This window comes from Simochromis diagramma, unplaced genomic scaffold (genome assembly GCF_900408965.1).
Source record: "Simochromis diagramma unplaced genomic scaffold, fSimDia1.1 OVJJ01000317.1, whole genome shotgun sequence".
Taxonomy (NCBI): Eukaryota; Metazoa; Chordata; class Actinopteri; order Cichliformes; family Cichlidae; genus Simochromis; species Simochromis diagramma.
Genome location: NW_024386994.1, coordinates 23,965 through 39,474, shown reverse-complemented (window position 1 = coordinate 39,474; position 15,510 = coordinate 23,965). Strand labels below are relative to the sequence as shown.

Genomic DNA, 15,510 nt, shown 5'->3' with positions numbered 1-15,510 from the left:
GAGCAGGTTTTCATTGAGAGTAACCAGGATAAACAAGATTAGAAATGAGTACCGTATTTTCCGGACTACAAAGCGCACCTGAATATTAGCCGCACAAGCTAAAATCAGGGGAAAATTCTGTTTTGTACATACATTAGCCGCACCTGACTGAAAGTCGCAGGTGTTATAATGTTTACTTACCATATGTAAGAGAATATGCACAAAGGGGATTATCAGGAAAGAGATGGCTGTTTGGGAACACATCCCTTTGATTAATATATACAAGTACAGGTAATTACAAGTACGAAACATGTACTGTGCTTTATAAACGAGTAACAAATGTAGTGTATAACAATGACCTACAGCACACCAGAAAAATAGATTCGGCCTACCTTTTAGGCTTAGGTGCAGTAACACGGCTTTAACAAGAAGAAAAGTCAGTCATTCACCACCATCTTTCTCTTCTTCCTGCGCACTAAAACCACCAAAGTCCTCTTCTCCAGTGTCGGAAACAAACAGGCTTAGGATGGCTTCGTCATCCACTCTCCGCTTCTCTCCTTCGTTGTCGCTTTCAAAACCAAAGAAATCCTCGTTGTCAGTGTCGGAGTTGAACACCCTCTGAAGGGCCATGGCGGTGTCCCCCTCTCCATCACACAGCAGTCCAGCCCTTCGAAATCTGTTGGTGATCGTGGATGTTTTCACACTTCTCCACGCTGTCAGAATCCACTGACAGCCTTGGGCAAAACTTGCTCTTCGCATGCAACCAGTTTTGGTGAATGATTTATCGCCGCTCATCATCCACGCCTCCCACTGAACGCGTAGTGCTACTTTGAACGCACGATTCACACTTATGTCGAGTGGCTGCAGGTGCTTCATTGTGCCTCCAGGAATCACAGCTGGAATCGAGTTTGTGCTCTTAATGGCTGCTTTCACAGAATCTGTGATATGGGCCCTCATGCTGTCCAAAACAAGCAACGCTTTTTTTTGGGGAAAGAATCCTCCAGGTCGCTTCCCATAGCACTCTTGCAGCCACTCCTTCATTACGCTTTCCACCATCCACCCTTTCTTGTTGACTTTAGCAGAGATCTCTTCTACTGGCATAGTCATTCGCTTAAAAATCACCATAGGCAGAAGTTTAAACCCTGATGCTGTGCAGACCAGCACACAAATGAAATTTGTTCTCTCATGGCCAGTGGTTCTCACCGTGATGGTTGATTCACCTTGCTTATTAACAGGTCAAACGTCAACGGCACTTCATCCATGTTTATGATCTCATCCGGTCCGATGGAATACATTTGTTTTTATTTCTTAGTGTGAATTTGCGGAAGTTTGTTATTTTCTCTGCGTAGTCGGAAGGGAGTTGCTGACACACCGTCGTCCGTGCCCTGATGGACAGTCCTTTTCGTTTCATAAATCTGTGACACCAGGATGGCCCACCTCTGAAATTTTCTATCTTCATTTCGTTGGCGACTGTTTTGGCTTTTAATCAGATCTGCACAGTTGAAACACCTCGCCCGTTTGCTCTCTGTGTGTTCACCCAGTCTTCAAGTTTAAACCATCTGCTCTTATTTCCTCTGAAAGCTTTTTTTGTCCTTTTGGACTGAGCTAGTTTGTTACGCTGGCGTCTCCAGCGTCTCACCATTGATTCGTTTATACCAAGGGTACGTGCAGCAGTTCTATTTCCCTCGCTGAGAGCCTTGCTAATCAAGTTTGTTTTTCGCGCTACTTCGTACGGCACTACGTTGCCTGGCGGACGGACATGTGACCAGTGTACCACTCTTGTACCCTTGTACTCTTGTGTGTCTGATCACATGCCCTTCCGCCAGGCAACGTAGTGCCATACAACAGCGGAACAACCAAAACAATCGTCTTACGATATCACAAAAATCATGGACGATCCATAGAAAAGCCGCACCTGACTAAAAGCCGCAGGGTTCAAAGCTTGTGCAAAAAGTAGCGCCTTATAGCCCGAAACTTACGGTATATCAGAGTAGATCGGTGTATCAGAGGGACAGATCAGGTTGACAAAGACAGAGAGCCAAGGCTGAGATGGTTTGGACATGTGCAGAGGAGGGATAGTGGATATACTGGATAAAGAATATTAAATATGGCTCTGCCAGGCAGGAGGAAGAGAAGAAGATCAAAGAGAAGATTTGCTGATGCTGTGATGGAGGACATGCAAAGGGCTGGTGTGAATGAGGAGGATGGGTAGAGTGACATGGAAGCAGTACAGCAGCAAGCCCCTAATATACAGTGAGATGGAAAAGTCTATCCATGCCATCCATCCAATGAAATAGTCTTGAGTCTTCATTTGCCAATGTAGCGATCTATTGAAACCTGTACAAATACAATATCATGTAAATATAATGTAAAAGGCAAAACCCAGAGTTTGTACAATTTTGTCTAGCTTGAAAGTCAAGATTCGAGATGACTACCTTTATTCTTCAGCACAGCCTAAACTCTCCAAGGATGTTAGCTGCCTTTTTTTCCTTTCCCACACTGCTTCAGTAATGTTAAGTTCTGGGTTCCATGTGTGACAGTGTTCAACTGTGCGTTTTTCTATCCAGGTATATTTTTACAGCATTGGAAGTGGGTTTGGGATAATTATCGGGCTGAAAAATGATTGGCCATTAGCCAATTGCTTTCCAGGCACTTTTGATATTGCAAGCCAGATCAAAATCAGACAGTGTTTTCTGTATTCATAAGTTCATCAGGTTTGACAAGATCTCCAACACTACTGACTGAAATTCAGTACCAAACCATCACAGATGGCTTTATTGTTCAGTGTAACAAGTATTCCAAACAAACTGCCAATGCAGTAAAAACATACCTAATTATAAAAAAACCACAATGAAACGTTACCAGTCATGTATTGGCCTCCCCAGTGCTAAGATCTCAATGTAATTGAATCAGTGTGGGGTCATCTTAGCAGAGAACAGAGAAAAAGCAGCCACTATCGCAAAAGGATCTTTGGAATGTCCTTCAAGAATCAAGGAGAACTATTCCTGAAGACAACTTAAAGGAATGACAAAAAGAAAGCTTGCCTAAGAGAGTTCGGGCTGTGCTGAAGAATAAAGGTAAATAAAGTTTGTTACAACTGAACAAATTTGTGTTTTTTTTTCTTTTATATTGTATTTCCCAGCAATTTCCCATTTTCCTATCAAAATATAAAGAAATAAGGTGTGGCTCAAGATTTTTGCACAGTATTTATGTAAAGAGTTTGCATGGTTAGGCAAGAAAACCCCTTTCCTCCAGAGAAAAAATACAGTTAATTTACCAAGGGAAAAGCTTTGGCTGTTCCTTTCTGTCTGTGCAGTGCTGGAGTATAAAACTGCTGGCACACTGCTTCATGTCTGGGGACTTTTACACAAGGTGGAGTTTACTAAACTGCCAGCAATTTTATTTATTGGATACTTTACTATATTTGTCTTTGTGGGGGCATTGCTGACAGAAAGCAAAAAAGGCTTGAAAATGAAATTAAGTCGGTGAGTAAGCTGCCTGTGTCTGTTTGTGAAAAAGAGAAAACAAGCCATTTAAGTCATACTTTTGATTTTCTACTAAAGCCCATTTCTGCTTAAAAAAAAAAACTCTCACAGAAACAAAGACACACAGTATAGTTTTTGAATTGAATTTTATTTATATAGAAAGAAAGTGTACTTTATTGATCCCCGTGGGGAAATTCCTCTCTGCATTTAACCCATTCATTCAGTGAAGCAGTGGGCAGCCATTGGCCGCCCAGGGAGCAGTGTAGGGATGGTACCTTGCTCAGGGGTACCTCAGGGTAGCTGTTCAGGGGAATCGAACCCCCGACCTTCCGATCATGGGGCCACCACTCTACCTACTGAGCTATCCCTGCCCACAGTTACCACAGGACACTGAGCTGCATCAAGGTGTGCCATGCTCTCCAGCTAGGACCACCCTTAGACAACCACAACAAGAACAAGAACAAGAACAACAATATCAGAAACTGAGTGACTCTTATATGCCCCCATCTCCAGCATTGCCTTCAATTCTTTGAGAACCATTTTGCTTTGGTGTTTTTGCAGCCTATAGGGTTGTAACTGAACTGACAGCCTTGGGAAAGTTACCAAAATATACTTTATGAGGTTAGTGCAACCTTGCCCCAGAGAAAAAACGCATCAGATATAGCTCAGTTGCAACTTAGCTATATATGCACTCTCAGCCGGTGAGAGATGGTTATCACAGGGAAGCACGTTCACCTAGCTCACCAGAGACACAAGCTTCGCCTTCTTCCATGCTTTTAGGAAGTTGAAGTGGTAAATCTAAGTTGCTCTGCCTCTGTCAGTTCACACAACTTCATAATAAACAATCCCCACTTGGGAATATGTGTTACCTAAATAGGCTCTTGTCTATTTATGTAGAGCAGAATAAGTTCATTTGAATTGACTTGGTCCCCTGTAATAAAGCTCTTACCTTGTGTGATACGAACAGTGTACCCTGCTCTGATTCTGATGCAGAAGATGACCTGAAACAGTGAGTGGCCATGCCACATCCCTCATAGCAACATAGTGGAGTAGCATAATCCACCAAAAATAGCACAAAATAATACAAATGTGCACTCTGGTGAAATGGCATCATGAAGTTCATAATAATACACTTGACTGGGACTTCCATGAGGGTTAGGAGGTGTCGAGGTGATTTTGGCATAGACACTGGATTAACCAGCTGGCATTCAGGACAGGATAGGCAACACTAGCACAAATGCCAGTAAAATCAGGCCTATTCTTTTCATAGTTTACAGGCCAGGTATGGGTTTGTAATGGGCTGCCTGAAAGGCCATTTCCCAGCAGCTCTTCACCACCAGCAACTGGTGTTCTCTTCACCAACACAAGTGTCCCTCTCTACAGTATCACATGACCTCACATCAGCATTCAGAGTACACCGTCAGATATTGCCCCACTAACTTATTATTCTGTCCAATCTGTACTTAGAATCAGTGGATGCATGCTGTAAGGCATAGTTGTAGTCATTGTTTTGCACTTATATTTAATTTAAGTGGTACTACATTTGCACATTCCCATTCACACACTTAATACTCACCCACCATGCTTCAACCAAATTCCCGAGGCAAACCCGATTCTGGTTGATTTTGGACTGTGTATGGCCCTATGACCATAGCCTACGGTATACCACCTCGGGTCCTTACTGGAATCGTGTATGACCCTCATAGGTTGGGGGAAGATGACAGAGGCCTGGAGAAGGAGACATCCTGGCCCCTTAAGTACCTGCCTTAACCTGGCTCCTAAATACGTGGACTCTTATTTAGGAGGTACCAGGGCTGCCCACTTCTCCAGCACTCTTCCACTGATATCTGAAAAAAAACAACCAAAAAATAACCTTTAACCTTCCGAATTAGTCCAGAAACCAGTGGGTGACATCTTCATTGGCTAAATTAATTTTTCACAAAACATACATCATACGTCTGTATAACCTGTTGGGGTCTTCACTGGTTGTCTGGAAACTTTATAGCAACAACATTACCAAAAAAGTTATTAAAATTAGTGATGTGTTACTGAAGCACACACATTGTAACTACATTTTAATTTTAAAAAGAAGTACAAACTCTTAACCCTTAAGATATTCGGGTTTAAAGCGTAACTTTACTAAATCAGAAAATCTATTCCGATATTCAAATATACGCCTCCAGCTTTGATCAGAGAAATACATAAATCCTTTTTTATATCTTAGCTAATTTTGGCAGATTCAGAATTCAAACATATTCTCTTCTTTTGGCCAAATGTAAAAAAAAAAAAAAAAAAAAAACCCCACACACAGCAATAAAAAGTTCTCAAGGAGGAGTGCTCAACCTTTGTGACTTTGTCTCTTCAGTTATTCCCTTTCTAGCATCCCTAACACAGTTTGAATCCGTTATTGTTGCCTGCCCCACATGAAGGCTCACTTCATGCCTGATAAAATTCTCCATTCCTCATTGTGCCTTCAGGTAACCTGGGCTCCAAGCTAGTAGAGTATAAGGAAGAAATGTATATCTCTTCAGACTGCGGAAAGACGTGGAGACAGGTACACATCCTCTCTCTTAATTCTTCTTTTATACTGCTTCACTCTTCCCATTCTGACCTCACCATTTCAGCTTTCCACTGAGGAGAATCTGAGAGGATAAAAAAGTATATTATATCTATCATTTCAAATTGTTTATTAGCCTTTGACTGTCATGCCTTTTGTTATTTCTAAACATGTTGCTTTTGAAAGGTGTTTGAGGAGGAGCATCATATCCTGTATCTGGACCACGGTGGTGTCATCGTTGCCATCAAAGATACCTCGATTCCCCTCAAGATACTCAAGTAAGATTACAGACAAAGACAGTAATGCTTACTCCTTGCTACTGCTGTAAGACATTGTTTAATGGAGTGTGATTTTTTTCATGATTGGCTTCTTATTAAAGCCTTTTAGTGTCACCAAAAACAGTTATAATCAATATAGTGAAAGTTAATGGAATGATTTATTCTGAAATTCACTGGTAGCAGTGATCATCCGTTAGAAGCCTGTGACAGTCAATCAATAAGTATGCTTTTAATTGTAGCCCTAGTTTTATATGCATGACTGACAAAATGGAAAAAAACTAAGTAATCAAGGAGATGTTAAATCAACGGGAGACAAAAGTAAAAATGAGTAACAGTAAAGAAACACTCACTCCAATGTAGAGTCAGTCAGTGGATGTTCAAAATGCCATGCGATCATTGTTATGCAGACTTTGAATTGAGATGTTTATACCGTTTTTGCAAATGTAACATCCCCTGCAAAGTATTATGTTTTGGGTGCATTTCTTATATAAATGTTGCTTAGTATAATTGCATACTTGTAGATTTTGAAAAAGTTTCGATTTCTGGTACGGTACCTTGAATTTTTTAAAAACGATTCTCTCTCCTTCCCCTTAGTCCACAAATACAGTTTCTACCTCAGCAAGATAATATCTCACTGACCTTAATAAATAAGGATCAAATAATGAGGGCGCATAGATAAGACAGTGCTCAGGAAAAAAAAGAAAAAAGAAAAGCATTTATCACAAATTTAAATCAAATGACTTTTCGGATAGGAACAGAGTCCTTGACATTCTTCCCTCACTTTGGCTTGGGTAAAAAGGGAACTTCTTAAGTAATAGAAGTGTGAATGTTCATTATTACCACTTTATTATGTAAAATCAAAATAATGTAATCTGATATTTCTTACTTCCAAGACTCACTCCTTTTGTATAGTTTGTTCTAGAGTCAGAAATGAATTCCTTGACCTCCCCAAAATTCTCACTTTCACATCTATGTTATAGCACTAAGAGTGAGAGCCACACACTAAACATTATTGTTCAATTTTCCAATTTTAAGTTTTATTCGTATAGTGCCAAATCAAAAACACAGTCACCTCAAGGATGCCTTATATTGTAACATAAAGACCCTACAATAATAATAATAATGATAATAATAATAACAATAATAATAATAATAATAATATATAATAAAATACAATTTTATTCTTTAAGTTGCCGGTCACATTTACAGACTTTTAGAAAAAAGGATAATTTTTCAGTCCTGCAAGTCCTTATGTAGCCTTTTTAAAGCTATAATTCTATATCCAAGCTTGGTTTTCATGCTTAATTTAGCTGGCATGGCAGGGTAATGTGCATCTGCCAGACAAATGCCAAAGCCAAATCAAAGTTTACTCTTTGCAAACTAGTTTATTATAATCAATCATACCTTCAATGGAAAAATAATGCATGCCACTTAACCATATTAACTAGCAATGTTATAATAAAGGTCTAAAGGTTATTCCTTTCTTTTTTGTAGTTGAGACTTGTTTCCATGAAAGTTTGGTTTTATTCCTATATTATTTTAGGTGATCCCTCCCAAAGCATCAGTTACTGCCAACCTGTTGACATTCTGATACGAATGTCTTTAAAGAGGTGCCAGATATACCTTTTCCATATGCGCCTTGACTGCTGAAATATCGTGCACATGAATAATAGATGAAGCAGCACTGGCATTAGTGGATTAGTGCAGTACATCTTATTTTGTATCCTTTTTGTAGCTGTGTATTTAAACTTTGCTTCCTTTGGTTTTCATTCATGTTTTGTTGATAGTCTAAGTAACACTACACCTGGTTAGGTTTAGGCTCTGAAAAATACTTTGTTATGTGGTTGAAGTAAAAATATTGCCCCTGCAAATGATTAAACCTACAAGTTAGAAAATTAAAGTTGGCTACTGTATTTAAAAGTGACAGCAAGGGGTTCTTTTCAGGTGTAAACATCTGGAGAGTTTGGAGTGACAGGCCCACGTTCCTATAGCCTAAACCCAGATATCAAAGGGGTGATTGTGCATTATTCAGAAAGGCAAACAGCTTTGACAGCATTCCACTTTTCAATGCCCTGGAAATGTGAAGAATCTGAATATTTTGCTGACTTGGTGTAATGCATGTAATGCATATTAGGTGTTCATGAGGTATGGAGAACAGAGACCTAGAGACAACTAAAAACACTTGCCTTTTCAGCATGCTAGCTGCATATATAAGAACACCTATATCAATGTTTGAGTAGTGGTCAGAAGAACGTAAAAAGGTATACTGAGGATAAACCAAGCCAATTCCGCTATACCTGGTGCGCGTAAGAAAATTATCATTATGTTTTTTGTTACATTTTTGTTTGGTGGTGTGGTTTTTCTAATGTGAAATATGTGCTGTGGCTCCAAAAAGTTGGAAAATACTGCCCTTTATAAACAAAATTACTGATTGCATTATGAAGAATTATCAACGACAACATTTTTATACCACACACAAAACACATTTTTATCCGTTATACATTAGTATGCAGCCTTTCTCTATATCCACAGTACTTTGCTGTGCTATAAATTGCATATCCAGTGCACCCTGAAAAATGATCCTAAAACCTGGGACACTGCAGTTCATGGTCAGCCTTTGAATGGTGTCTTTTCTGCTTTGTATGTCATCTGGCATACTTTTGAACAGTAATGTATTGGAAAGTGTAAGTTGTATTTATAAGCGTCACTATTAAGATTTATTATTAACCTTTTTTACCTAGAAGTGAAACTCTTGAGGATAAGTATTTCTTCTGTGTACATGTGAGAGACAACATTATGATTTTGTCCAGTCCCATTGTTTTTTTTTTTTTTTAAATCTTAGAAAGTTTTCTTTTGAACCATGGTATTATGCTTCATAGTTTAATGTGAACTTCTCCTATTAACTGCTTTAGAAGGTAGTCATTAGTGGTAAAAACTGGAATATATTTTATTTTACTTCACATTAGGGAAGTAATGTGATTGTTTTTTTCTTTTAGGGGTAATGTATTCCTTTTATATTAAAGAGCTTTCAGTAAGTCTGTGGCCTGGTTTAACCTATCACACACAGCAAGCAAAGATGACAAAAAAGTGTATAATGGCAAGAAAAGTAAAAACATATTAGTAAACAAGTATAGGTGGAGGACTGGGTAGGTTGTCAGTACTTGTATATTAAGAACTGTTCTTGACCTGAAATGCTTCTTCATAAAGTCCTCCAAATTTATACACTCCATACTATCTTTCCAAATCCTGAAAATATGACTTGTTCCCAGATTCTGTAGTGCCTTTGACTCTCCAAAATGATTACACCATGTTCCCAAGCCGGGGTAAGATAGCTACAACTGTGTGCATCAAAGCCATGCCATTTCACAGACACTTGAAGAGTGCATCTCGACTTTTATAAGTGACTGTACACACACACACTCCCTCAAATCATTTCCGATAATTCCCCAGCTCCTCATACACTCACTCAAACTTGAAGGAGTTTTTTTTTTTACACTCTGTAGCTCTCACAAGGCATTCATATCAGCTAATTATGAAAAGGCAGCAGGCTGAGAAATGAGAAGCCTCCTTAGCACACTGCCTGTATACAGGGAGTGCAGAATTATTAGGAAAGTTGTATTTTTGAGGAATAATTTTATTATTGAACAACAACCATGTTCTCAATGAACCCAAAAAACTCATTAATATCAAAGCTGAATGTTTTTGGAAGTAGTTTTTAGTTTGTTTTTAGTTTTAGCTATTTTAGGGGGATATCTGTGTGTGCAGGTGACTATTACTGTGCATAATTATTAGGCAACTTAACAAAAAACAAATATATACCCATTTCAATTATTTATTTGTACCCAGTGTTGGGAAGGTTACTTTTAAAATGTATTCCATTACAGAATACAGAATACATGCCCCAAAATGTATTCTGTAACGTATTCCGTTACGTTACTCAATGACAGTAACGTATTCTGAATACTTTGGATTACTTAATATATTATCATGCTTTTTACAACAACGTGAATGTACTATTGCTGTGTGATTTATTACTATTACTGAAGGTCCGCGACTCCGAACTGTAGTAAAGGGACCTCTGACTAATACGGCGGGGTCCCTGTCGGCTTGTAGCCGAAAAAAAGCTTTACTTTGTTGTGTGGGTCAACTTTTCTTGCGAGAGACAGAGAGAGGCGTTGAAAGGCTGCTCCAACGGAACTTATTGTTTTCGGAGGAAAACACGAACACGGTGTACAGTCGAGTCTTAATAGCTTACTTACAACTGGGCTCGTCAGGCGCTCTTCTTGGCTGAAGTGGTTATTATTATATTTACATGCTTCCAGCTCCCGTTTTTCCTCGATGACAACTCGTGCCTTTCCACTCCCCTTTTTCTCCCTCCTCGCTCACAGACCCATAACGTGTATGGCAGTCCATTCTCCCTGCAACACGGACTACACTGCCCATGATGCTACATTCTTTAGAGCTATGCTTGTAGCATTCTGCCTGTTAGCTTAGCACAACAACAACAACAACAACGAAAAGGCGCTCTCTCACCCAGGAAACACGCAGTCGCAGAGAGAGAGAGAGAGAGCGTGTCGCCCTGTAACCATGGCAACCGTAACGCTGCCGCCTGGAACAACAGCACGTAGCTGTCAAACAAAACCCAAACAGTCCTGACCTGCGACAATATGAAACAGGAAAGTACCGCCGTGTAATCCATTTATTTCAACAAAGTAACTGTATTCTGAATACCACCTTTTTAAACGGTAACTGTAACGGAATACAGTTACTCATATTTTGTATTTTAAATACGTAACGGCGGTACATGTATTCCGTTACTCCCCAACACTGTTTGTACCAGTGAAACCAATATAACATCTCCACATTCACAAATATACATTTCTGGCATTCAAAAACAAAACAAAAAGAAATCAGCGACCAATATAGCCACCTTTCTTTGCAAGGACACTCAAAAGCCTGCCATCCATGGATTCTGTCAGTGTTTTGATCTGTTCACCATCAACATTGCATGCAGCAGCAACCACAGCCTCCCAGACACTGTTCAGAGAGGTGTACTGTTTTCCCTCCTTGTAAATCTCACATTTGATGATGGACCACAGGTTCTCAATGGGGTTCAGATCAGGTGAACAAGGAGGCCATGTCATTAGTTTTTCTTCTTTTATACCCTTTCTTGCCAGCCACGCTGTGGAGTACTTGGACGCGTGTGATGGAGCATTGTCCTGCATGACAATCATGTTTTTCTTGAAGGATGCAGACTTCTTCCTGTACCACTGCTTGAAGAAGGTGTCTTCCAGAAACTGGCAGTAGGACTGGGAGTTGAGCTTGACTCCATCCTCAACCCGAAAAGGCCCCACAAGCTCATCTTTGATGATACCAGCCCAAACCAGTACTCCACCTCCACCTTGCTGGCGTCTGAGTCGGACTGGAGCTCTCTGCCCTTTACCAATCCAGCCACGGGCCCATCCATCTGGCCCATCAAGACTCACTCTCATTTCATCAGTCCATAAAACCTTAGAAAAATCAGTCTTGAGATATTTCTTGGCCCAGTCTTGACGTTTCAGCTTGTGTGTCTTGTTCAGTGGTGGTCGTCTTTCAGCCTTTCTTACCTTGGCCATGTCTCTGAGTATTGCACACCTTGTGCTTTTGGGCACTCCGGTGATGTTGCAGCTCTGAAATATGGCCAAACTGGTGGCAAGTGGCATCTTGGCAGCTGCACGCTTGACTTTTCTCAGTTCATGGGCAGTTATTTGGCGCCTTGGTTTTTCCACACGCTTCTTGCGACCCTGTTGACTATTTTGAATGAAACGCTTGATTGTTCGATGATCACGCTTCAGAAGCTTTGCAATTTTGAGACTGCTGTATCCCTCTGCAAGATATCTCACTATTTTTGACTTTTCTGAGCCTGTCAAGTCCTTCTTTTGACCCATTTTGCCAAAGGAAAGGACGTTGCCTAATAATTATGCACACCTGATATAGGGTGTTGATGTCATTAGACCACACCCCTTCTCATTACAGAGATGCACATCACCTAATATGCTTAATTGGTAGTAGGCTTTCGAGCCTATACAGCTTGGAGTAAGACAACATGCATGAAGAGGATGATGTGGACAAAATACTCATTTGCCTAATAATTCTGCACTCCCTGTAGGAATGTTATGTACATTTAAGATTTATGACTGCTCTTGATTTTGATTTCTTTATAGCACTCAAGGAATGGCATAAAGGTTGGAGTGTGACATAAGAAGTAATTATAAGTTTGCCTAGCTAATCTCTCTGATTACAGCATTATCTCTACAACCAATGCTAATCACAACAACAGTCGCCTCAAGGTGCTTTATATTGTAAGGTGGACCCTACAATAATACATACAGAGAAAAACCCAAATATCATATCACCTCCTATGAGCAAGCACTTTGGCAACAGTAGAAAGGAAAATTCCCTTTTAACAGGAGGAAACCTCTGGTTACTAAAAGATGGAAACGAGATAATTAATTAGTTTGGTGAATGAGGGAGCAGAATTTTCACTTCAGGGTTAACCCTGGATTTTCTGTACAATAAAAGAGGTTTTCTTCTTACTGGGGTAAGGTGGTGTGGTAACGTACACTGAGAGCCTTAGAGAGCAACAGATATGGATGGTTGAGTGATTCCTAGAAGATCCTTCAGACCTCTGCCAGGAGAGTAGGAGGATCTTTCTCCTTTCTACCCATTGTTTTTTATCAGCTTTGCTTCTTTGTCTCTGTGAGGTTAAGCCAGGCCACACAGATATAATTATAGCTCTTTATTGTCAAAGGAGCTTGCAAAGAAAAGCGTCTGGACTTCTTTAAGTTGCTTGAAGACATTTCACCTCTCATCCGAGAAGCTTCTTCAGTTCTAAGGTCAAATGGTGGAGAGTCCCAGATTTAAACCTAGTGGGAGTATCCCCCCACAGAGAGACAAAAGGACCCCCTGATTGATGATCTTTTAATCGCCTGAGCCAAGGTGTGAAAATGGGTGTGGGTCCCAATCAGCCAGGGTTTTGGGTGAGCTCATTGTGAAACCTGGCCCCACCTTATCATGCGAATTCCTGAGGTCAGGGCCCAGGATGTGAGTGGGCGTTAAGGCGTCTGGGGAGGGAACTCAAAACTGGATTATAGATGGCAGACAGTTGGTGTCGTAAACCACCGCCTCTGTTCAAAGATAGTCGCTCACAGTGGACATAGATGGCTTCTTTCACTCCTCTTTCAAACCATCTGTCCTCTCTGTCCAAAATGTGAACATTGGCATCCTCGAAAGAGTGTCCTTTATCCTTAAGATGCAGATGGACTGCTGAGTCTTGTCCTGTGGAGGTGGCTCTTCTGTGTTGTGCCATGCGCTTGTGAAGTGGCTGTTTGGTCTCTCCAATGTAGAGGTCTGGGCATTCCTCGCTGCACTGTACAGCATACACCACATTGTTAAGTCTGTGTTTTGGCGTTTTGTCTTTCGGGTGAACCAGTTTTTGTCTGAGCGTGTTGCTGGGTCTGAAATGCACCAGGATGTCATGCTTGGAGAAAACTCTCCTGAGTTTTTCTGATACACCGGCTACATAGGGGATGACAATGTTGTTGCGTCTGTCCTTCTTATCCTCCCTCGCTGGTGTCTGATCTTCTTTTCTGTGCCTCTTTGCTGACTTTAAGAACGCCCATTTAGGATAGCCGCACGTTTTGAGTGCTTCCTTTTGAGTGGAGATTGTCAGAAAACGACTACAAGAAGACAGCTCCTTGGAAGACAGGACCAACTTCACACCCGATCGGATTTGCACACTGTTAGACCTCTGCCTTACCACAACATACTTCAAGTACAACGAAGGCTTCTACAGACAAAAACATGGCTGTGCCATGGGCTCCCCCGTGTCACCTATCACGTGTCACCTAAGTGGAAAGGAAGGCTCTTGGCTCTTTCAAAGGAAGAGTACCCAGCCACTGGTACAGATATGTAGACGACACCTGGGTCAAAATCAAGACGCAAGAAGTGGAATCCTCCACTGTGCACATTAACGCTGTGGATAAAAACATCAAGTTCACCAGGGAAGACACAAAGGACGACTGTTTGCCTTTCCTGGACTGCGCTGTGCACATTGAAGAGAACGGCAACCTTAACATAGAACCGGAAGCCCACACACACGGACCAGTACCTCCTCTTTGACTCCCATCACCCTCTGGAACACAAACTTGGAGTAATTAGGACGCTTTTCTTTGCAAGCTCCTTTGACTACAATGACCTGGATGACTGAGAACCTTCACAGACATAAAGCTCTTTATTATAAAAAGAATAACTCTTAAAAGAAAAAAAAGGCATTATTGCTCAATGAGTCCATCATCAGTTGCCATCTGGTCAAAGTTTCCATGGTCTTTAGGGATCGTATTTATACGTATAGAAAGCTGACAAAAAGCAGTTCATGCTATTTGCATATATAATATTTAGTTACTATGATAAGTACTGATCATGCAGGATGATGGCACTAAAACTGTCTAGTCACTGCGTTATGCCTCATTTTATGTAACTATGTGTTTTGTTAGATAACAATGTCTTTTTTCTTTCCTCGGTCAAATGAACCAAAGTCTAAAAGAGCCTTTAGCGCCTCATTTACTATTCACTCATCCATATCACTCATACCATTATTACTGATAAATGACAAAATCATTCTGGTGAAAGACTTTTAGGGTCTCAGCATGCCTCGAATTACCTGTGATCTGCTGTCTGATCACTTCGAAGGGCAAATGTTTTTATAGTTAATCCAAATGACCAAACTCAGAGGCAAGGAATTTGGACGAACCATCCCCTTGGCAGTTTTATTCTGCTTTCTTGTTCTAATGCCAAGAACTCAATTGGTGGTGCCCATTAGTGTCTTTGTCCTGTACATAATAAAACTTGAACTGTCAGAAGTCTTTCATGATGTTGCGCTTGGTTGTACACGTCAGATGTTACAAGAAGTGGTGAGTAGAAATCAAGGAACAGAGTCTGAGTGAAATTCATAGCCTGCTTACATTCACACCTCAGTACTCCTTGATTCATCAATTTTAAGGAATTAAAGTTGAAAGGCCCCAAGACGTAACTGATTCTGCCTTTGGAAAGTGGCTTCACACACTGTTAGATTAGAGAACCCTTTGTTTGACGCATAAAAAGGCCTAGCAAGGCCTAGCTTTGATGGCTTTGTATATCCATTCTGTTTTTCTTTCACAGTGCCTGTTTACCC

At 40.6% G+C, this 15,510-nt stretch overlaps 1 protein-coding gene across 7 annotated transcripts in view; it reads left to right on the top strand.

Moving 5' to 3' along the window:
• The window catches only part of sorcs2 (sortilin-related VPS10 domain containing receptor 2), a 365,070-nt gene that overhangs the window by 329,284 nt on the left and 20,276 nt on the right, over positions 1-15,510 (top strand). For all 7 annotated transcript variants that reach the window (XM_040040720.1, XM_040040719.1, XM_040040723.1 and 4 more), the window contains exons 12-13: positions 5,942-6,018; positions 6,208-6,299. In XM_040040720.1, coding sequence (XP_039896654.1) covers positions 5,942-6,018; positions 6,208-6,299 — 169 coding nt within the window. The remainder of the gene's footprint in view (positions 1-5,941; positions 6,019-6,207; positions 6,300-15,510) is intronic.